The 25007-nt window shown below is 46.8% G+C and overlaps 1 protein-coding gene across 4 annotated transcripts in view; it reads left to right on the top strand.

The window, feature by feature from the left end:
* LOC147632018 (vacuolar protein sorting-associated protein 51 homolog) overlaps positions 1-25007 on the top strand; it is a 157257-nt gene that overhangs the window by 113023 nt on the left and 19227 nt on the right. For 2 of the 4 annotated variants that reach the window (XM_086808598.1, XM_086808594.1), the window contains exons 9-10: positions 14470-14570; positions 14681-14757. In XM_086808598.1, coding sequence (XP_086664724.1) covers positions 14470-14570; positions 14681-14757 — 178 coding nt within the window. Of the gene's footprint in view, positions 1-14466; positions 14571-14680; positions 14758-25007 lie in introns of all 4 variants that reach the window. The other 2 variants (XM_086808597.1, XM_086808593.1) reach the window with 1 other exon arrangement.

Genomic DNA, 25007 nt, shown 5'->3' with positions numbered 1-25007 from the left:
ATATGAATTACACAATAAAATGCATTTCGTATAATGTACAAGGTTTGAATAACCCAAGAACTTGGAGACTAGTTTGGGATTATGTATATAAAATGAAACCAAAGATAGTTTGATTGCAAGAACATAATCAACATTCTCTAGCTGGGCAAACTGTTTTTTTTCTCATGATTATGATATATATTATGCAAGCATCAATACTTTTTATGGGGTTTGTGTGCTTGTGGCGTACTTTTTTGCAAGACATGCAAGAAATGTTACGAGTTGCGAAGGAATCTATTAAAAGCGCTCAAGACAGAGCCAGATTTTATTCTAATAGACATCGTTCACAAAGAGAGTTCTCTGAAGAAACGATGGTGTATTTGCGAGTTCCAAAAGATTCCGAGACTTTACGGACGATCGATCTCCGAAATTATCTCCTAGATACTGCAGGCCATTTCGAGTTAAACGCCGGATTGGCTCAATTGCATATGAATTGGACTTGCCGTCTTATGTGAAAGTTCATCTTGTATTTCATGTCAGTAGACTTAAGGAAGTATTAGGTGGAACAAACCAGTTAGTTACTCCTCAAGAAATCATAGATGTCGAGGACATGACATTTGTGCCACACGAACCGAAAAAGATTCTTGGATTTCGTGAATAACGATTATGGCATACGCTACTCACGGAATACAAGATCAAGTGGAAGAATCGTATGGAGGTGGACGCTACATGGGAGACATTGACTACCCTTCAGAGGGATTACCCTAAGTTTTTAGGGAGCTCTTAGAGAAAGGGGAGTATGTCATGTGCACAAAGTGTATCTACGGTGTGTAGCACGGACACAAGACTAGCTTTGAGGCTTGGGATAGCTTGGAGCTAGGCAAGCAGATTGGCAAGCTGGACTAACAGGCGGGCGCTCATGTGTGGACGCCCGGTGACATGCCAAGTTCCAGATTGCTCTACGAGGAGACCTTTGGGTTTTTGACATGACATGTAATAGGATCAAAGTGCTCAACATTCAAAGAGTGCCAGTGATCCAATTTGCCACAATATTCAAAAAAAACACTATGCTCGAATGTAAAGTCTTTTCTATCTATACATGTTTCTTTCCACATATCCATTGGATTTAACTGACACAATGCATTCTTCCACGACACTCTTTCAGCTGCAAGCATATGCAAAACACCTATGGTATTGTCATCTAGCAATGAAAAGTTATTAAAATCTCCACATAGAAATGCATTTGCCAATCATGGATACTGTAAGAGTTTCTCCCAGAGTGTAGTTCAAAACCGATCCAAATTCATGCTGAAGTCCTAAAAGTCCTACGGTAACAAGTGATCTAGGTTGAAATCCGTACATAAGCATAAAAGGACTAAAACCGGTACTTGTATGCTTAGTACTGTTGTATGCAAATTCTAACATAGGAAGATAATCCTCCCATGAACCTTGTCTTTTGGAGACATATGTACAAAGCATGTCCTCCAAAGTCTGATTCGCGCTTTCAGTTTGGCCATCAGATTGAGGAGGATATGAGGAACTCAGTTTCAAAGTTGTTTCTAATTTCTCAATAACAAGCCTCCAAAAGTCACTTGTAAACTTAGAGTCCCTATCACTGACTATGTCCTGCAGTAAACCGTACAGTGTAAACAGTTGCTCGATAAACTGGCTTGCTAATTGCGTAGCTGTAAGAGTCTTCAGTGTAGGTAAAAATCTAGCATCTTTGTCAGCAGTCTACCACAACCCAAATAGAATCGTGGCCTCGACATGTTCTTGATAAACCGGTAATAAAATCCATTGAAATACTTTCCCACTTATTACTTGGGATTTGCAAAGGATGCAACATCCCAGCCTGTCTAAAGCGTTCAACTTTATTCGCTTGACAAATCTGACACTTGAGGACATAATCTTCTACATACCCTTTCATCTTTGGGCAATAAGAAGTAACTCACTAAAGCTAATGTCCTGTGTACTTCGGGGTGTCTAGTAGAAGGGGCGTTGTGACACTCATTAAGAATCTTGGACCTAATGTTCGGAACCTGTGGTACATAAATTTTGTCATTACGGAACAGTAAATCATTCCGAATCATCCACTGGTCTCCCGCACCCTGAATCATAGGCTGCTCAGTCATTGAGTCTTGGTCAATCAATGAGCTCCCGTCCTGGATCCTCTACCAATATGGACCAAAATAACTATTAGTCTTGCAAAGCCCTCGCAATGACTGAAATAATATAGTGGAAATCTCGGTGAATGACAAAGTATTCACCTCTGTGAGCTGACTAAGCACATCTGCTATACTATTCAAGGACACCTTGCAATAGTGTATCTCAAAATCAAAATCTTGCATTAACTTTGTCTATCTAGCTTTTCGTCTTGTCAAATCATCGATATTACACACATACTTGATTGGCTGATGATTTGTTAATACCACAAACTTGGAGCCATATAAATAATGCCTCGATACCTTGAGAGCGTAAATGACAGTGTAAAAATCCTACTCAAGGGTTGGCCAACGAGATTGAATGTCGTCCAGCTTTTGACTCTCGAAAGCAATAGGTCTACCATCTTGGAATAGAGTACCCGATTGCAGAGTCACTCGCGTCAGTCTCAAGAACATAAGGCCGACTAGGATCGGGTAGTGCTAAGGTAGGTGCCTGAAGGCCATATCCAAACCGTTATTCCAAGTGATAGGCTGACTCGACTTACGTCCATGACCTTTCAACAAGTCGGTCATCGGTAGTGTGAGCTGAGAGTACTTTTGCATAGATTTCCGAAGAAAAACAACAAAACCAAGAAAAGAACAAAGCTGTCTCACTCTCTATGGTATCTGTCAAGCCAAAACCTTCTGCACTCAGTCATAGTCAATGCTCAACCCGTCGCGTGTGATCTTGTGTCCCAAGTAAATGTTTTTTGTCAATAAAAACTCACATTTACTAAATTTAGCATATAGTTGATTTTGTCTTAAAATAATCAAGACAATTGTGAGGTGTCTAACATGATCCTCGAGAGTACGACTGTAAACTAAAATATCGTCCTGGAACACCACCACGAAGTTTCCTAAATGTTTACGAAAAAGATCGCTCATCATTTGCTGGAAAGTGGCTGGAGCATTGGTCAACCTAAAAGGTAATACGAGAAACTGGTAATGGCCATACCTAGTCCGAAAGGAGGTTCTTTCGACGTGCCTTTCATGAATATATATCTGGTGGTAGCCAGTACGTAAATCTATCTTGGTGAAATACTTCGCTCCCACTAAACGGTCAATCAGGTCATTTGATCTAGGGAGAGGATAGCGGTTCTTGATTGTCACTTTGTTCAGTCTCTTGTAATCTACACACATTCGCCAGGTGTTATCCTTCTTTCTCCGAACTAACACAGACGCACCCCAAGGTGATTTACTTGGACGGATCAGATCCATCCTCAAATAATCTGCGAGTTGTTTAGCCAACTCATCTTCCTTAGCCTGGCTTATCTTGTAAGGCGGAATGCTAACAGGTTGAGCACCAGGGACTAGATCATTACGATGATCCACTGCTCTTTCGGGTGGTAAACCCGATGGCAGCTTCTTAGGAAATATTGAAACGAGCCAAGTAACTTCTTTAATTCTTTGCTTTCAAACATACTTAATTCATTAACATCCATAGCAGGTACGAGAAATGAAGAAAGTGGAATCAAGATACAGTGGTAAGCAGTATACAAAGAAGAATCCATTATATTTCCAAAATCAACAGTATTTACAAGAGGTCTCTGAGAGGGATGTATACAATCACCTTTAATGCAAAACTGGTTGTTCCTATGTTCAAAAGAAAAAGAATGACTAGATCAATCTATCTGGACCTTAAGGGTCTTAAACCACTCAATCCCTAATAGGAAGTCTACATGCTCTAGGTGCGTAACATAGCACCCTAGAATATCTCTGTAGTCTTGAATCCGGATTGGTAGCTTCTCCACCTTTCGATCACACACTTGCCGATCTATAAGTCGGCGTACCTTATAGATATGATCGCTAGGTGTCGTGTCCAGACAAAATTTTTGCACAAGTTTGTAATGGACAAAGTTGTGTGAGCTTCTGGGATCTAGAAGAATGTGTATTCTATGGCCATTCACTTCTCCATAAACTCGGAGAAGATCGTGCAAGCCGAAAACCTTAGAGTTGAACATACAATCAGAACATGAACTAGGGTGAGAAAGTACATTGACTGAAGTACCTGCCAAAGACAACTGGTTGGTTGCCTTTGTCTTGGGTCTTGCGTTTGTCTTAGCACCCTTCTTTTTGGGGCACTCGTTACGCATGTGTCCTTTTTCTTCGCAGATGAAGCATCGTCTCTCCTTGAGTTTCAAAGCCTTGAGGAGACGGTTTTTCTTCGCTGGAGTCGAGTTAGAATTCTTCGAAGGTTGGTCCAAGAGTTTCTTTCTGTCGTGCTAGTTATCAGCGCGGAGAACTTTCTTTTGTGCTTGTTCCCCTGCTTGGTTACGATCTTGGTTTTGGAAGAGACCATCGTATCATCATAAATATGCGCTGAGTGAGTGGCCTTGTCTAAAGTTTTGCACTTGTTATTCTTGACTTGTAAACGGTACGAATCGGGTAATCCTGCTATGAAGAAATCCAATAGAGTAGTAGAATCCATCTTCATAGCTCTCATCTGCAAGTCTCTAAATTTCTGGAGGTAGACCTCATAAGTGAGATTCTGCAAGGTCATGGTCAAACTGGCAAACTGAGCAACTATGTCCTAGTCAGCCTCCTTCTTGAGGAACTCTTTCTTGAAGACTTCTTCAAACTACGCCCAGGTTGTTGGTTTAGGTCTGAGTTCTTTCCACTAGAGCAAAGCCTTGCTTGAGAGCAAACTTGCTGCCAACTTTTTTTTTTGTCATCGCCATATGGATGAAACTGGAAGTGGACCTGCCACTTATGTAGCCATGTTTCCACAATCTCCTTGGTACGTTGCTTTTGCTCGCCCCCAAACTGCTGCCGGGTGATGTTCGGGCCCAAAGAAGACACCAAGGTATCCATGCATGAGAGAGTAGATAGAGTTGTGGTCAATAAAGAGATGGAATTTTGCAAAGTTTGCATCTTTGTGATGACGTGTGCCTGATGCTGTGCGAAAGAAGCCTGGAAAGTAACTTTAAACTCCCGAAAATCAGATTTAGTCACAAAATCTTCAAAAAGATCACCGTCGGCGGCCTTAGGAGCTGGCAGGCCGTCGTGTTTGGGAACGGGCTCCATCTCTGATTTTTGGTTGACATCTCGAAAGAGGGAAAAAATTGAACTTCAGGAAAGAGAATAGTGCCCGGTGTGAAGGAACTAGGTAGGAATGGTACTTGAAAGGTTGGCTGCCACATGCTGCTGTGCTTCAGCTGTGCCCGAGGGACAGGTGAAAAACTCTGAACGCACTGCCAAGGCCTAAAAACAGGCCCTTGGATGGTGCTTAAAAAAAAACACACACACACACATGCTAGCCTTTATTGTAAAATTGTACAGCACACGGCCTTAGACTCTAAGGCTTTTATTAAGAACAAACAAGGGACAACTGATCTTTGGTTTTACTAAAAAAAAAAACCTTGTCTGGTCGCGTCCGACAAAAAAATAACCCTAGCCTTGCTTTAAAAAACGCGAAGGCTAAAATTAAAGGCTTCAAAAACAGACACACCACTTGCCATCCCGACAGCGAAGCCACTCGCGCAAAAGAACCTGCCGGCACCCGTCAAGCCCTTGCCAAAGACTCAACCTTTTTTCTCAATAGCCCAGAATCTGTCATTTCTTGCAAACGAGCCTGCATGGCTGAATAAAAACAGACTAGCAACCTCTCCACCTGCATGCTAGCAGAGGGTTTGCCTCCAGAGTGGACGATGCACACCATTGTGCCAATTCACAAAACAGGGATATGCTCGATCCGAGCAACTACAGGATGGTTATAGTTGGCCACGTGTTGGCTAAACTCTATGGTGAAGTGTTGGAGCAAGAGCTTAGCTTATATGCTGAGCGAGCAGGTTTACGCTCATCAATGCAGGCAGGCTTCAGGAGAGCTTTCTCTACCACTTACCGTGTATTCACTTTCAGATATATGATTGATCAGGCCAGAGTAGTGAGGAAGAGAAAGCTCTATTGCTGCTTTGTGGATTTCCGCAAGGCATTTGACACAGTACCACGAGAGAGGCTCTTTCAGCGCCTGCAGTCTCTTGGCATACCAGCAGATATGACATGGGGCATCTATGCATTATATGAGCAGGTTTTTGGGCGAGTCAGATGTCCAGGAGGTATGTCCGAGACTATTGCTAGCACCATTGGTGTGAAGCAAGGATGCCCACTTTCCCCCACGCTATTTTGGTTATACATTGATGAGGTGGCTGACTTCATTACACGGGGAGGCGGAGATGGAGTTGATTTAGCAGGTACCTCAGTACATATTATGCTTTATGCTGATGATATTGTATTAGTGTCTAAGTCTCCAGGAGGTCTACAGCAGCATCTACATGCACCCAATGGTTTCTGCACACGGAGGGGTCTTATTGTGAACCTTGGGAAAACCAAGGTTATGGTCTTTCATACATCGAGACAGGGCAGGAGTCAGCTGACATTCACTCTCGCAGGACGCCAGGTGGAGGTGGTGACATCATACGTGTACCTAGGGGTTACCTTCTCTGCAGAGCAGCCACACGCTTCACCATGGGTTCAGCAGCCAGAGCTAGATTGACACGGGGATATGCAGCATTGGCTATGCTAGAGAGACAGTGCCACTAGGCGCGTTTTCAGGAGCCCCGGACAAAGGGGTGGCTATTTGACACATTAGTCACACAGGCACTGATGTATGGAGCAGCGGTATGGGCGCCAGGCCTTGCTACCCATTGGTGGACACAGTTAGACCACAGGCCCTCATGATGGCACGCATGATACGCAGCAAACCGTCAGTACCTCATGACATTACCCGAGCAGAGTTTGCTGCGCCTCCTGTGATGGTAGAGGCCATATTCTAGACTATATGCCTGCAAGATAGATTCAGAGAGATGCCACAGGACAGATTGTCATACAGAGCTTTTGAGGCATCTAGACAGCTGGCTGAGGCAGGAGACAGAGGATCATGGTATGCACAGGTCACACATTGGTTCTCACAGCATGGCCTAGACATGGATCATCTACCACCATTCCAATATGACAAGGATGCACCACATATCCGTCTCTCTCATAGTGAGAGGAACAGAGTATTGAGACAGGACCTATGGCAGCTCTATACACGAGAGACATGGATATCGCCTGCACAGCCTCTTCCATCGAAGATGCTATACTACAGAGATCACTTCATGAGTATCACTGATGATGGATTTATAGAGAGGCCTAGATACATGGAGGGCTTTTTACCACACGGCTCCCGAGTGGCTATTGGTCAGCTTAGAGTTTCATCACATCGATTGGAGATCGAGACTGGCAGACAGCACGGATCCCCCGAGAGGAGAGGGTATGCAGATTGTGCAGAGAGGAGGTGGAGAGTTAGGAGCATTATGTATGCAGATGCAGAGCATATACAGCCATCAGAGAGAGATATCCCATTTTATTCAGAGAGCCACATTCCCTACGCCAGATCTTTGAGGCAACAGACCAGCGCATACTGGGGAGATTCATTCTAGACATACAGCGTCACAGAGAGACATCATTACAGGCTCAGACAGCTCCAGAGGGGGGACGACAGACACAGATTACTACATTTTTTCAGAGATCCATCCCACTCCCAGCCCCTACACGGCAAGGAATTACTCTCCAAAGAGCGGACACTCAGAGCCCGCAAGAGACAGAGGACACCTGGCTTTCGGACACCACGCCTATACCAGAGAGAGATGACAGAGATCAGAGCTCAGTTTCACAGAGAGGGTGCGGAGCGACTCGCTCGCTTCAGAGCAGACCTAGGCATCTTCTTCAAGGAGCTGTGGACACCCCCTTCATTGATGTATACCATTTTAAACCCCCAGTATGGTACAAGATGGAGCTAGCTAGGTTGCGTATCATGATTGTATACTCCATGCATATAGCTTTGCATTCTCCTAGTAGTAGAGCTCCATCCCCTCCCCCACTCATTGTACTTATTGCACACCCAGATTCAGCTTTTTAGTTCAGTACTTTTTCATTTTGTTGGGATGACAGAGGATATCCCATACAGGTACACTGATTTGTCTCATAGGCCGAGTTCGGTCTTTTGGAAGATGTTAATAAAATCTTTCTTTCTTTCTTTCTCTCTCTCTCTCTCTCTTTCTCTCTCTCCCCCTGCCTGACCGTGCCCTAGCTCTCTCTCTCTCTCACCCTCAGCCTCTTCATCCTCATGTCTACCCCCCCAACCAGGCCATCAACAATGGCAAGGAAAAAGAAAGAAATGGAGAAAGAAAATGCAGAAAACATCAGCAAACCGGATACCAGCAAGCAAAGCGCCCTCCAAATTAGAGCCCTTACAGACACGATTGGGACCCTCCGCAGCGACATGTAGGTCCTACAGGCGTCACACAGGACTCTGTCAGTCGAGCTTCATGGCCAAACAGATCAGATGTAGGTCGTACAGACCAGGATCCAGCACCTAGATTCTACCCCGGTAGCAGCAGTGGCCGCGGTACAAGAGCAGATGACCACCCTCCAGTCGGATGTCCAAACGGATCACATAGTGGGTGGACGTGGTTAGACGTTCACCCCCCACCCAGCACCCCACTATCTCAGCCACAGTGGCAGAGACGCAGCAGAGGGCCGTTAAGGCCCTTAACAGCAGGATCCGTGGCATTCAGCCACTCCCTGCAGTGACACTTGTGGCCCAGGTAGGGACATTTGTATCCTAGACTCTGGGGGTACAGGACCGCGGGGTGCTTGACGCATACAGAGCCGGCAGGGATCCCACTAGGCACCAGCCCCTAGTCATCCGATTCAGGGATGCGCAAGCACGACTGACGGCTGTACAGATGAGGGCCAGACTCAGGGATTACCCACAGGTTTTCATGGACGAGGACCTGACGCCGTTACAGGTCACCGAGCGCAAGGTGCTTCTGACACAGAGAGATGCTCTCCGCAAGGAGGGCAAGTGGGTGGTGGTACTAGATGGACGTCTTATATCAGGACCCCTCAGGAGGACACTCACGGCCCCCACCCCCGCTCCGACTGCATGATGGGATGGGGCCCATGAGACACACAGACGACAGGATACACTCCGGGTTGCAGTGTGGAACTGCAACAGTTCCTTGACTTCCTCTCCGGGGAACTTCCAGGAGGTCATCTCATGCAGCGATATAGTGTTCCTGACCAGAGTCCAGAGCGAGGACTACCGCTTGTGACAGGCTACATTTGGGAGTCCGCCTTCAGGGACCAGACACGCTTGACAGGCGATGTCAGGGGATCGAGTGGGGTAGCGGTGCTATTCAGAGAGCATCTCAGACGACATATCTCGGTTGAGAGACGCGATGCACATGCCAGATACTTATGGGTTCGCATCAGGAGATCCCCTCTCAGAGATCTGTTTGTCGCAGTGTGCTACTTCCCACCTAGTGATTCAGCATATGCTAGAGCTACCACGGGACCCGGAGTCTCCCCATTCGAGGATCTATCGACAGATGTGTTAGAGTTTTCTAGCCGCGGGGAAGTCCTCCTAGTTGGAGACTTCAACGCGAGGACGCAGGACAGACAGGCAGAGATCCTGGACTTCATTGAGGACCCCATCATCGTATATACAGTGCAGGCACAGGACCTAGACCGACATTCTGACGATGCTCACGCACAGGTTACCAGGTACGGACGATGTTTACTGGATCTTCTTTCTCCTCATAGTCTGGTTATCTATAATGGTTTGCACAGATGGCCTCTTTCGCTTAGACCCACATGCTTCCCCTTTGGGGGCACAGGTTGCAGCGTCATTGGCTACGTCATGGGTCCTCCGGCTCTCATCCTCGACATTCATAGCCTTAGAGTTTCACACCCACTCCCACACATCATGTTCACCCTCACACGTATGGCACACGAGCCTCCACCCAGACATCCAGATCCACAGCCATACCTCGAGATTCACTTTGACCATTCTCTGGCGATCTTTACAGCCTCCATTTGTCTCAGCTCATCACCACCAACCACCTCGCTTCCCTACACTCCACGCAGGAGAGATGGGATTTCGACCACGAGTCCATGCTCACAGCAGCCCACGATTCCTTCCCAGTCACCACCCACTCTTCCCGTCCCCTGCCTATAGGCAAGGTCCCATGCAACGGTTGGTATGACGACGAATGTAGGGCCATGCGTCGGCACCTACGTTTCGAGGAGAAGACCTTTGCACCTTGCCTAGCAGAGACCAGGCGGGACTACAAGCGATTGACGAGACGCAAGAAATGTCAATTCCTGATCCGGAATGAGGAGGAGCTAAGGAGTTTACTCTTTAGCTGTGACTCCAAGGACTTCTGGAAAAGGTTCCTTCTCCTCAAGTCCCACTCTCCGCTCACAAATCCCCGGGTATGGTTTGCCTACACCTCCGCACTCTATGACATCCCTGACCAGCCCACCATGGACCCACCCCAGGACTCCAGACCCATATCTTCTGACCTATTTTCCGTCGCCAACATTAGGTATGTTGTCTCTCCGTTAAAGAACGGGAGAGCTAAGGACCATGATGGGTTACAAGCGGAGTTTGTAACCCATGGGATTGATGCCTTAGCTGTGATCCTCTCCCGCCTTTTTAACGAGTCAGTCTGTACAGGCCTCCCATCCACATGGCTCACTAACACTATAGTACCCATACACAAGTCGGGGGACCCCATGGACGCAGCAAACTACAGGACCATTATGATTAGCCACGTCATGGCCAAGATTTTTGCATCCGCTCTAGAGATCCAGATCAATGAGCATGCAGAAGAGACAGGACTTAGAGCACGGGGATAGGCAGGATTCCGCAGGGACTATTGCACACTGGATCACATTTTTACTCTTAGGGCCATGGTGGAGGAGGCGAGATCACGGAGCCAGCGTCTCTACTGGTGCTTCGTAGACTCCAAGAGAGCATTCGATACTGTTCCTAGACACCGTCTCTTGCACCGGATCGAGCAGTTGGGATACAGCACGCAGATTCAGTGGGCTATAGTAGCACTATATGAGCATGTCACAGGTAGAGTCAGGACCAGGACTGGGCTCTCTGATGAGATCCATAGCACGATAGGGGTGAAACAGGGCTGTCCTCTTTCACCTACACTATTCGGGTTATACATCGACGAGCTAGAGACATTCATGTAGACCTTGGGGGGGAAGGGATCATTGTTGGCAGGAGCTCCTATTCCGATTCTTCTTTATGCCGATGACATGGTCTTGATCTCGTCCACTACACAGGGACTTTAGATGCACATGGACGCTCTTCATAGGTTCTGCCAGGAGAGGGAGTTGAATGTGAACCTTGGGAAGACCAAGGTAATGATCTTCAACACCTCTTATTCAGCATTCCAGAGACATGAGGGATTCGTGTTTGGAGGAGAGCAGGTGGAGCTGGTCAAATGTTACACAATTGGTCTAATTCCTTTTACATGGAGTTAGTGGACATCATTGCTAAGCTAATGAATGCCTGGTCTCTCAATTTGGACAAGCATTGAAGAAATTAGAGCAATTCTACTACTGGTTTTTATTGGTTTTTCTCAAAACAGAGAAGGGGGTTTGACAAAATTGGTATGTACGCACCTTGGTTGGTGTTGATATGCAACATTGAGCTTGTTTAGGTGTCAAGGCAAGTTATCCACACTAGATTGAACCACTACATTGCAATTTGAAGCCTTGGAAAGCGCGCCAAAACAGGGTACTTTCTTGGACTGCGTATGCCAGTTCATTTTGGATGCAATTAGTTTGATTTTCTACATCAAAAGTGAAGTTTGTTGACTACTTTGGAGTATTTAGAACACTTATTAGAGTGTGGTTGAGCTGAGGAAGGCTCGTTTACAGATTTGGACGTGTGTGGAAGGTGCATTTGCATTGAGCAAATATGTCTGACAATCCAGTACAAATTGTGGTTGAAAAGTTGGATAGGAAGAACTTCCAGGCATGGAAGTACATGATCAAAAGCTTTCTGAAGGGAAAAGGTTTTTGGAATCTTATTACAGGTGTGGAGCCAGAGCCGGAACTACCGCGACAACCTACACAGCAACAGGTTATAGCTCATAAGCAATGGTTAGAAAGAGCATACAAAGTTTTGCATTACCTGTCTATATGTATCTCGGATGCTATACTCATACATGATGCTGAGAATCCCAAGGATGCATGGGATACATTAGTAAAGCTGTTTGATACAGACACTAGTACTCTCGCAAGTCTCAATCGACAACAGATTTATAATGTGAAACGGAAAGGAAGGAGCATCCATGATTATGTACAAGCGATAAAGAAGTATGCAGATGCATTGGCAACAATCAATGTCCCCATGCCTGATGATGATTTGGTAGACATTACCTTGCGTGGTCTTGGCAAGGAGTATAAGTCTCTTGATACATCCGTCTCGGTTTGGAGTATAGGTTGACCAGATTTTGATGAGTTGGTTTCACTCTTGCTTGTTGAGGAAATCAAACTCAGTGACTCCTTTCATGATGGATCTACTAGCCATGATGATAATGGTAGAAATCAGGCTTTCTATTCACAAAGGGGATTTAGAGGCAAGGGCTTCACAGGGCCTTCCTTCACCATGATACCAGCGGCTCGAGACAAGATGCGGAGAGGATATGCTTCACTGGCGCATCTCGAGAGACAGTGTCATCAGTCTCATTTCCAGCACCTGGACACGAAGTCCCTCTTGTTCGACACATTAGTGCGACCTGCCACCATGTATGGGAGTCCTTTTTGGGCCTGCGACCTAGGATTGGACGACTGGAGAGCGATCGAGAGGGTACAAGTTCTACTGTTTTCCAAGCTCATCAGAGCCAAGCCTTCCGTACCCCACTACATTTTACTGGCAGAGTTTGGAGCCTCACCATTGGTCCTCAATGCAGCCTTCCAGACTATCATATACCTCCAACGGATCCTCAGATTTGGAGACATAGTAGAGGGTCGCACCTGGCTTCCATGGCTTGCTTTGACTTCATCCTAGGCTCTGGCAGATGTAGGTACTGAGAGATGCTGGTTCCATAGACTCCGTACATCGTTTCACTCGCTTGGCCTAGACCTAGACAGGCTTCCGCCATTTAGATACAGTCTCGACGCTCCTCACTTATACTTATCACGACACCAGATCAGTCAGGTCATTTGTGCGGACTTGCTCCAGCTCTACACATTCCGTACATGGATCCTCTCCACATGTTTGCCTGTGAAGATGGCTGCATACCGCAGTCATTTTCTCAGGATCTCGGACGAGGGTTTCATTGAGCCTCCAGGGTACACGGGGATACATCTCTCGCATGCACTCAGGATCTCTCTTGGACAGCTTAGAGTTTCATCCCACAGATTGGAGATTGAGGCAGGCAGGATGAGACGGACGAGGAGAGGCAGGAGAGTCAGCAGACAGGACCGGACATGCTCCATATGTGACATGGGCGAGGTTGAGATAGAGGAGCACTTCTTATGCAGATGCCCAGCGTACTATGAGATCCGGGGGAGGTTTCACTGTCTCTTTAGAGATGGCTTTGGCCCTATTTCCAGGGTCATTGACTATGAGGATTTGAGATGCCTAGCTCTATTCGTGAGAGAGGCTTTCACTTTAAGAGACAGGAGACTTTGACAGATGTAGGGCCACCAAACTCACGATGCGCGAGAGACCCAGGAGCCAAACAGCCCACCAGACCACACTGAGACTCACAGGGAGGATCCACAGATTCCGGACCCGACATGGCTGCAGAGACCACTGTTGTACCCACGAGGATGCACATATGAGATGATTGAGCAGAGACGCATAGAGCACCTACATAGAGGCCACTACAGGAGACTGGTCTCACGACGTCAGAGGACATTTAAGGCATTTAGACAGAGACACCTCGGGGGGGACCCTCCATTGTCGCCTACGGATCGTGGGCTCTCGAGGGACCAGATTATCCACTTGATCCAGGGAGGAGAGGTGGAGGTGCACCTGACGAGGGGGCCCAGCCCTCATGAGTACCTATATGGCATGACATGCTTCTCATGATGTACACTGATAGCATGCTGCAAAGCTTTTTGATTTTCATTTCAGTTTCAGTTCTAGTTTCACACATTTCAGTTTCATTATGCTTTCCGATGAGGCTCCCGAGCGCATCGACTTATGTATTCATGTATGTTCGACATGTGTCTCATGGACCCGTTATGGTCCTTCGAAGACAATAATAAAATTTCATTTCATTTCATTTCATCTCTCTCTCTCTCTCTCTCTCTCTCCTCCCCCCCCCCCCTCTCTGTTTCTTTAGACTAGTTTTCTTGATTTGAATCATAACTTGCTAAGTTTGTAGTTACTCTATAGGTTGAACTTTAAATTTTCAGATAATTAAGGGTATTCCTGTTTTAGTAGTAATTTCCAATCTAATGACGGCATATCTTCTTTCTTTAGCAGGAGTTTCTGGCTGAATTTTCCCAATCAGCTTCCAGTTTTCGAGCTATCTTTCCTATGGGGGAGAAGCGGCTTACTGAAGCTGCCACAAACCTATTCAAAGAGTGTGGATCCCATTTCTAACTCAATGCCTGTATTCTTGACTTCATAATTTCTGTAAGGAGGTTTATGTGCAAATGGGCCAACCAACTGTTTTTGTGTATTTGCTGTGCAGATACCTTGCAAGTGTACAGAAATCACTGCAGCCTGATTTCGGAGATCCTTCTGCCAGTGAACTTATAGATGCTTTGAGTAGGACTATTGAAGCCCAAACCTGAATTTCTTGATGTTTTCTTAACCACAAACATTGTGTAATAAATCTTGCAAGTGATTCTCTATGTTTCAAATCCTAGTCTCAGCCATCAATCTATTGACTGCTTTCTTGATTAATGGTACCAACCAATTTACAAATAGTATGTAGGGCAGTCTCCATGCTCCACCTCCCAGGCATGACTCAGCCTTGGGCCTGGTTCACAAATTGGCTGGGCGGACATGGCTGATCAATGTAAGATATTTGGAGCCTCAGGTGTGTGAAACAGCTCTTAGATGTGTTAGTGTGTTAATGTGTGTGAACAACCTCTCATAGCCGCTTATAGCTAGATATTATGTGTAAATGTAATAAGCAGTGATGTCGTAGGCCTTGCCAAGTGGCACTGCCCCTGTGAGTGTGACTAGGTCAAAAGACAAGGCTTTAAGCCTATAAAAGCAATGTACTTGATGAAGCTAAAATATATCAATCAAATCTACCCATCATTATTGAGTCATGCAAACACTGTATTCTCTCTCTACACTTCGCTCCCTCTACCTCTCTCTCTTTCAGCGATAGCTGTCTATCACCCGCCATACTTCTGTGTGCTAGCTGAAAGAACCAACGAGTGGTATCAGAGCCAGGATCATCACCATCTGGTCTTGCTCCAAACGTCATCTGTCCACTGCTGCACCTTTTGCTGCCATCTCTGTTGACCATTCAACCGCCTATGCCACCTGTCCTCCACGTCACCTTACATCCATTGTCCCCTGTAGTCAAGAGCGTGTGCTGGCCTACCATCTTATCGCTGGTGGCTTCTGCTCGCTGCCGATTGCTATCCTCATCACCGCTAGCGTGCAAGGTTTTTACATGTGCATCTACACCTTCTGGTTCTCACAGTGCTCACTTCACCCCACATCAACACCCTGCTGCCGCCATCAGCTTATACGAGGCTGTGATCGGCCAGTTCTCTGAGCAAAGAGGAGATAAGGCTCTGGCTGTGTGACGTGTCAGTCTGAGTGGCAAGCTTGGCATCAAGGCGACCATAGCGTGGCTTTCTAGGGGTCTAGGTGGGGATTCGATCCCCCTTCTATGTATTGCTCCGAGGGTTGGCCACTGTGCATATAGTTGGGTTCACAGGCATCTTGATACTTCTCTAAGGCTCTAAGGTCTGGAATTTTTTGCATACGTAACCAAGGAGGTTGTCTGTACCAAAGAAAAGCCTTTCTTTTCAACCCTTCTCGAGCACTCTTATCTTTCATCTCCACCTCTCTTTCCTGCCCTGCCCATCTATTCCTGTACAAGCCACTCTACTCACCTGCTCCCATCCGCACTGCTCTTCCACCTTCATGGCTTTGTCAATATCAGCCGTTTCTTCACTCATGAACAAGTTCTCAGGAATTGGGTTCCCAACATGGTAGACCAAGATGCAGTTACCCTTGATGGAGGAAGCACTATGGGAGAATGTCTCCGGCGATGAGATTGCTCCTTCAGCTGAGGGCCCGGAGCTGAAAACTTGGAGGCAACACAATCAATGGGCAATCGCCGTCATGTGTCTTGGACTCATACATAATGTCGATTTTAAATCAACGGCTAACCAAATTCAGAGAAAGCTAGAAGGTATCTTTGGAAACAAAATCACTAATTCCAAAGTATTTTTGAAGCTGAAATATTATGATCTTTTCTTTTTCCGGGAAAAAGATCCTTCAATTAGTTAAAGAAAAAACAGCCACAAGGGGCTAGGTACAACCATGACGGGTTGGATACAAACTCGCCTCATATAAAGGTGGGAAACAAGTGATCATAAGGGAAAGAGATGCTTCTCCTACGGCTGGCCACTTTGTGAGGAGAAGGCTATCTCATACAGGGGCTGGGGCCGGGGCCGCGCGGGGGGGGGGGGGGGGGGGGTGTTGGAGCAACCACACAGGTGGTGTGTAGTGCCAAATGGGGCCACCGCCTCTATCTGTTAGGAAAGGGCCGGGCCTCCAAAGTCTCAAGAAGGCTTCCCGCCGCTTCCGCAGGCGGTCAAAACCTGCCTGTAGCTTCCCCCACTGACCGGGAGGGTGTGAATAATATCAAGCCATATGCTCTTGTTGGTCTTAGCCGGCGGAGTGTGGGTACCCTCGATGGCCTTGCTGCATCTGGCACGCCAAATGTGCCAGGCTGCAATGCTACTGCAAATCGCCCACCTCTGGCATGAGCCTAGCCGCCAGCCACCTGCAGGAGGGGCAGTGACTGGTATTGCTGTAATACGATGGTAAGAGACCTGAAGGGCTAGCCCTCCCCCATCCTCCTCTCATAAGCCTTGCTCGCTCCAGCCTCTGTGGACCAAGTGACAATGCCCCAAGTGATGATCTGGGTCGATGCCCTGTCCATAGCAAAGATGTGGAGAATCCGTTGCCAAATCTGCTGAGCCTTCGGGCAATCCCAAAGGCAATGTCACTGAGACTCCTGATGGTGGCCGCACCACGGACAAGCTGCTGATCGACCTCCAATTGCGAGCCAAGTACCGACCGCCAAACTCCTATGTGCCATCAACCAAAGAAGGAGTGATCTTTCTAGGCCGAAAGCTATCCCTTCCAGAAATCTGAAAGGAAATGCTATGATCGGCCCTATGACTGCCAATGTGTTGCTGTTGCTAGTGTGCCATCTATCTGAGGCATCTGGATCGTGCGGCCTAGCCGCGTTGTATATGCAAAGAAGGGGGCGTCGAGTCTCCTCCCGATCCGTAGGATCATGCTAAGTCCACTCTCCTAGGTCCCACTGCAGCCGCATGAGAGGTCGGCACTCCCAAATCCATAGCCACCATAGTCTTTCCCTAGCCACCTTGGCCGGTGCTGGATCTATGTGCCATTCTCGTGCCTGAAAACTGATCACTCTCACCCTCTGTAGGGTGCAGCCTATGAAATCCTCCAAGGGAAGCTCTGATCTCTCTAGTCTGCCCTGGGATCCAATAGGAAAAGTGAGTAGACCACTGTCCTCATCTGCTCTGTGGACCGCCATGAGGATATTGTGTTTGGTAAACACTCCTCACCACATTGGGGGGTTTAGGTCTGGAATAGGCATCAACTACTCTTGAGGGATAGCTGAGTCAATGTTGATGCTAAGTCTATCTCGACCCCGGAGGGCACGACTCTGAATAGCAGGATCGATGAGGCCAAGCCTCCCTCTGCTACGTGGTTGAATGATCACTCGCCATGCCACCTTGGTCCTGGTTGGCCTCCCATCACTTCTGGGCCCCAGCCCATAAGTTCCAGATCAATCGTTGAACCTGGCCAATGCATGCCTGAGAAAAGGCCCAGCACGAAGTGATGTACCACATGGTGGCTAGCAGCTAGTAGTACCTGGTTTGCCACTGCCACTTTGCCTGGTAGGGAGAGCCTCGCCGAGCTCCAATACAAAAGCTTCTTCGGAATACTCATAAGAAGTGGGGCGAGCTGCTGCTCGGGAGAGATATCTATGCCAACCTGGCAATCAAAATATCGAAATTGAGTGCTCCTCGGGATCCGTTGAAAATCCTCAAGTGGTCGCCAAGTCGGGGCGGGTGCTCAGCCTACCCAAAAACCTCACGACTTGTGCTAGTTGATCTGTGCTCGTGAAGCGCGGCAGAAAACCTCAATCGCCTCTGCAATCTCTTTAGATTCCCCACATCTCCTGCAAGGAAAGCTGATGTGTCATCTGCAAACTCTTGTTAGCACATTCATCCCCAGATTCTGCTCTTTTATGGTGCCCATTTGGTCCCTTTTGCATGGCCCTTGCTTGTGGGCTGGCCACCCCTTTTTCTAGTATTTTTCTAGGATTTTTCCCAGCTTTTCTGGCATTTTTCTAGTCGGCATGTCCAGTAGCTCTAGTCGGCCTGTTTTGCAGCTCCAGTCCGCCAGCTTACCCCTACTATAAATAGTGGGTGCTGGCCTCTCATTGTTCATTCAGTCTTGTACATATTTTTCTCCCTCACTTATGAGACTTGTAGTGTCTCTTGCTTGGGATTGTTTTGCTTTAGTATATTCAGCATAGTTTTCTCCATATCTCTCTCTCTCTCTCTTGCACTCTCTGTTAAGCACATTCTAGTGCCACTCTGCTTTTGCTCTGTGCACTCTTTCATGGTATCATCGCTCCCGGTTTAGCAACCTCTTTGCTGCCCCAGATTCAGCACTGTTTTCAGCACCCTCTCTTTTGCGTTTTCTCTCAGATTTGCAGCCCTTTGCTGCTGCGTTTTCTGGACAGCACCTGCTGGTCTTTTCGCCTACAGATTGGCTTCATCAACACAGCCATCAGGTACTTGTTGACCGGCATTTTCTTTTCCACGTGGAGATTAGACATAGGCGGCCTGTTTTTTCAGGACAGCAGCCTTCTGTGTGCTGCGTTTTCCTCTCCAGTGGGCTTTCCCCTTTGGAGAGGGGGTCTGTGGTGTTTCAGGCTTTGGTGGCACCCTTGGTACCTGTGGAGGACACTTCTTCTTCAGAGTTTGTGCATTTTTTGAGATTGAGCCCAAGCTTTTGTGATGGCTGCACCGACTTCTCTACATATGTTTGCTGAGTTTGCCAAGTTGGATGGTTCCAACTACACCCTACGGGAGGTGAAGGTGAAATCGGCCTTGCGTGGCGTGGATCTTTGGGATTGGCTTGTTACACCGGCCAATGCCACCCCTCCCACCCTTGCTTCCGGTGGTGCGACTCAGGCACAGATTGATATTTGGCAGTCGAATGATCGACGTGTTTTCTCCTTTCTGATGTTATGTTGAACCGTGAGGATTGTGTTCTCTCTCTTATGCGTACAGCAGATGCTGCACATGAAGTTTGGAAGGCTTTTGCAGATCTCTATGAGATTAAGTCTCCGGGTCGGATTTTGGCGTTGGAAAAGCAACTTATGAACTTATCAGTTTCTGCCTTTCCATCTTTATCTGCTTTCATCTCGAAGATGAAAGATCTCTGGGACGAGCTTGCTGTTTGTGGCAAGGACATCTCCACAGAGGACATGGCTATTCGGCTGCTCTCCAAACTTCCAGAGAGGTTTGATGCATACTTTTAGTCTCTAGTTTCTTCTCCTTGTCCTGTTCCAGTTATTTGGGAGGAAGTTCTCCCCTCCATTATGTAGATTGAGTCTCGCTTTGAGGAGCGGACTGGCACCTCTGGTGGCCCTGATGGAGCTTTGGTAGCACGAGATAAAGGGAAGAATCAACAAAAGAGAGGAAAAGGGGGTTCTGACAAGAACTCCAAGGATTCCGACAAGGATAAAGACAACAAATCTTCAAAGAATAAGGACATTGAATGCCATTATTGTGGCAAGAAGGGTCACAAGTCACCCCAATGTCACAAGAAGAAGCGTGATGAAGCAGCAAAGAACTCTTCCTCAACGGCGGTGTCTCAACCCAAGAAGGATGATGGCATTCTTCTTTTAGCAGGTACTCGGCGTATACTTGCTCTTGTGACTTCTCAGTCACGGTCTTGGATTGTTGATAGCGGTGCTACTGCTCATATGACACCCCATCGAGATTGGTTCGAGGACTTCACTGCCAGATCAGGCGAGATCACTCTGGGTGATTCTTCTTCTGTGCCAGTGCATGGTCATGGCATTATCCCCATCTTCCGTTCTGACGAGGACAAGAGGTACTTCTCTGACGTTCTGTATATTTCAGATTTGGCTTTTAAGCTTTTGTCAGTGAGTGCTCTTACAGCTCAGGGTGCGGAGGTGATCTTTTCTTGTTATGAGATTACCATTCGTGATAAGGCGACTGGTAGCATCTTGGCTCAGGGAGTCCAAGATAGTGGTCTCTACAAGTCGACCGCTCTGCTTTCTTCTGGTGCTTCTTTTTCTCTTTGGCATGCTCGGTTTGGCCATTTGAGCTATTAGCTTCTGCAGCAGCGAGCTTCGAAGGATGGGTTGGTTGAGGGATTACCGACCATCAAGGCTCCGTCTATTGCTTGTTCCTCTTGTTTACAGGGGAAGCAGCACCGAGCCACCTTTCCGAAGGAGGCAACACATAGATCTTCGACATCACCTGCTCTCATTCATGCAGACTTATGTGGTCCTATGAGTACCACGTCTTTGAGTAAGGCGTTGTACATGCTCGTGATGGTGGATGATTCTATCAGATATACTTGGGTTTTCTTTCTGAAGACCAAGGATGAGACTTTTCAGCACTTCTGTGATTGGAGAGCTGAGGTGGAAAAAGAAACCAGTCACTTGGTCAAGGCTCTCAAGACCGACGGAGGGGGTGAGTTCACATCCCAGGAGTTTAAGCAATATTGCAAGACACATGGCATTCGGAGACAGCTTACTACATCATATACTCCATCACAGAATGGAGTTGCCGAGAGGAAGAATAGGACCATTATGGAGATGGCCCGTGCTATGCTTGAGCATTCTTCATTACCTCGACGTTTCTGGGTTGAGGCTGCTTCCACTGCTGTCTACATTCAGAGCAGGTCTCCTACTGTTGCTCTTCCCGATAAAACTCCATATGAGGCTTTCCATGGTGAGGAGCCCTCCGTTGTTCATTTCTGGATATTTGGGTGTACGGCGTATGTTCATGTGCCTAAGGAGCATCGCTTCAAGTTGGACTCGAGGTCTCTTTATATTGATCAGCTGCCAAGATTTGTTGTTCCATCATGTGTACCGGCTGAAGAAGGCTTTATATGGTCTAAAGCAGGCTTCGCGGGCTTGGTACCAGCGGATTGATGAGTTCTTTCAGAAGCTCAGCCTGCGCCGTTCTCACGCAGATTAGTTCTGACATGGTTTGTGGTGTGTGAACAGGTGGTAAGTGCACTTAAAAACCTTTATATGAATTGATTTAAATGCTTTGTAATGTTTATAACCTTGCAGGTTCACACTCATTAAAAATGGGTGGACATTTTTAATTTGTGTTCGGGGCGGCCCAACCCCGTGGGCACCCTTGTGGCCACTTAATGTGGGTGGCCCAAATTAATTGGCCACCTACCTTTGCATGAGTCGTGAGTCTCTCTCCCTCCAAGCAAATCATCATCTCTTTGCACGCCACCCTCTTCATCATTTTGCTCATAGCAAGAGCTACATTGACCCGATTTCAATTTTGTCTACGCCATTGTGTTCCTCTTTCTGAGATCACCCCTCTCCATACCTCAATTGTTGCCAGTGATCATTTCTGCTAGGCCGCAGCTGAATTTTGTTTTTGCTCATTGAGGGCTGGGTTTTCGTTAGAATCTGATTCTTAGCACAAGGTTGTGTTCGCCTCAGCCTATTTCATATGCTTGGTGAGTCAAATTCTGAATTTCTGGCAAGATTTCTACCAGGTGCCCGTGGGCAACGCCCGTGACCAGCTGACGGTATTCCACGCGTTCCGACTTCATAAACAACTCTGCTGTTGCCTGGTTTCGTGCGCGGAAGTGTCCTCCGGTGCCAGAACTTCATTTTCAGCCTTCCATTCACTGTGATGTTGCAACCGAGGCGCTAGTATGGGCACACCAGTGTCGTGCATGGAACCGGAACACCAGGTTTGTGGTTGCCTCACTCCAGTGAGGTGAGGATTGCTGAAATTCATCTACATCAATGGAATTTTTCTCCAACTACTTGGTTGGTAAATGTATTCATTTCTTGTTTATGGAAAATCTGGCTATAATAGCCCGTGGACATTGTACCAATAATATACTCAGTATTGACAGGGGGGGGGGGGGGGGATGCAAGGTGGTACCAAACGTTATGTACTGTACGAATCCGTGCGTACTCTACGTTGTTTGGTACGGAAAAAAATTTTAAGGTACGTAAAAATACGTACCATTGGTTAAAATACATAAAATCTCAGAAATTTCAGCCACCTACATAGAATTTCAGTCCATGTCCACATTGACATATAAAACTTTCGAAATAGAGAAACAACAAGGTCACAAACCTACTAATTCAAAAGTGAGAAATTAGAATCACAAGTCGTCAATCATACTTAATAAGTTAATCATACTTAATACTTATTACTTAAGACAAGTCACATTGTCACAAGTGAGTCGTCCACAGATGGTGGGCTAAGGCTCTGAGAGAGAGAGAGAGAGAGAGAGAGAGAGAGAGAGAGAGTTATGTTGCTGCCTTGGGGGCCTGAGCAAGGGTGGGTGAGTTATATTGCCAGCCGTACTGGGCGCCAGTGGCGAATAGAGAGGGCGGCTACGCACAGAGGCGCGAAGCGAACAGGGGCGGTGAGGGCAGAGGCGAACTGAGGCGGCGGTGAGCAGGGGGCGGCCCAGGGAGAAGGCGGCGGCGATAGTAGCGAAGAGAGAGAGAGTGCGACTGTAGAGAGGAGAGAGCATGGCGGCTAGCTCTTACCGGAAGGTTGAGGTCGTACGGCCTCCAGAGTCCAGACACAAGATGCAGACACAAGACGCAGGCATGCCGCCCCCAAAAAAAAAAAACCGTACGGATCGATCCGTACGTACGGATCCCCGTACGGTACGGATTGGATCCGTACGTACGTTTTGATCCTACCTTGGGGGGATGTCAGCCCAAATTCTGGCCGCAATGTGTTGTCATTGAGCAATTTTCATTTTTAGCATTGTCTTCATTAAGTGTTTAAGTGATTGTTATTTACGAGACGGTGCCCAATACGTGCTCACATCCAACGAGGTGAATTACACTTTTCTTGTGCAAGGGTCTCACCATCTTCGCTCTCCGAAGGGCAGTTTGTAGGGTATTCAGTGTCATGTGCACACCCAGTTGGTGTACATGTGACATGGCATTCTAGGCATTCAAGCATTAATCTAGCATCTCAGGGGTGGACCTCGACATTGGAGAAGGGAACATTCAGTCATCATCATCATTCAACATGTCTCTCTCCTCCCGAGAACGATACTCATTTAGGACAAACATAGATCTATTCATAGATCTCATTGTAACCATCGGATTTAATATAGTTGCATTGCATTGAAATCATTCTCTTTCTCTTAAGTGTTTCTAAGTGAAGTTTAGTTAAACCTAAGGGTGTTTTACTACGATCAATCCCTCACATGTCACATTGGTATCAGAGCATTATAGGGTAACTAGCCTTAGTTCACGTTCATTCCGTAAGTAATTCAGTAATTCAATATGTTAGTCGCTTCCGCTCAATTAAATCCTGTCAGATCTTGCAGGCCATCCTTGGGGTTTTCCCCTTAGGCAAGCATCTCTAACCCATTCATTTGCATAGCATATAGGGCATCTCTAACCCATTCATTTGCATTCTTGCATAGCATATAGGGTAGCACATGGCCTGCATCGGTAGAGAAGTCATCCTAGCAGTCCAGTAAAGATAGTTAGTCTAAGCATCTTGCATCTGCAAGGCATACATGATATACCCATGAGTTTTCTCGGGAAGAATGACATCCTTTATCAAAGGAGCAAATGGAGTTTTGGGCTTCAAGTGGCATCAGCAAGGGTTGTCTTCCACATAAGAAGACGGAAGTGGCTCCAACATCGCCTAAGGAGGTTCAAAGGTCCATGAACGACGGAGGTGGTGTGTGAAAGGATTCTGCAGACAGGTGAGTGGTGATTCAAGTTTTTCCAAGCAGATTTATCAGCATTTGCCATGCAGTTCCCGTAGTGGAGAAGTGTTTGGCTCAAAGGATTCAACTCCTACAGTCGACCTCAGTCTCGGTAGAAGAAGACAGTGGGGCAGTGGTTTCAGTGGAGGAGGATCAACAGAGGAGTCGAAGGGTTGTCAGGTGTACCACCTAGCATTAGTTTAGCAGAGGGGAATGTCACGTGCACACCCAGTTGGTGTACAGGTGACATGCCATTCTAGGCATCAGGGTTGTTTCCATATAGCGTATGATGGCTTATCGTACGAAATACCGTACAGTACGATACCGTACGGATTTTTTCAAATTTTTTTCGAATGGTCTTTTTTTGGGAGGATATGGTCTTTTTTTTGCTTGTCTATGGCTGTTTGAGCTTCCTTTGTACTATGATGCTTCCCTCCTTTCTAAAATACTCCATATCTGGACTTGGAAATACCTAAGTTTATAAGTATTTTTTTTAAAACACCGTATTTTATCATACGACAAGAAATTTTTTTATATCGTACAGTATTTTCCTGCACGGTATCGTATCGTACGAACCTTATGGTATCGTACCTGACAAGTATGCTAGGCATTCAAGCAATAATCGAGCATCTCAAGGGTGGACCTCAGCATTGGAGAAGGGAACATTCCTTCATCATCATCATCAAACATCTCTCTCCCGCGAAGGATACTCATTTAGGACAAGCATAGATCTATTCATAGATCTCATTGTAACCATCGCATTTAATATAGTTGCATTG

The sequence above is a fragment of the Cibotium barometz genome, chromosome 14 (assembly GCF_041138505.1).
Source record: "Cibotium barometz isolate CiBa-2024 chromosome 14, ASM4113850v1, whole genome shotgun sequence".
Lineage (NCBI taxonomy): Eukaryota > Viridiplantae > Streptophyta > Polypodiopsida > Cyatheales > Cibotiaceae > Cibotium > Cibotium barometz.
This window is presented reverse-complemented; position numbering and strand designations above follow the sequence as displayed.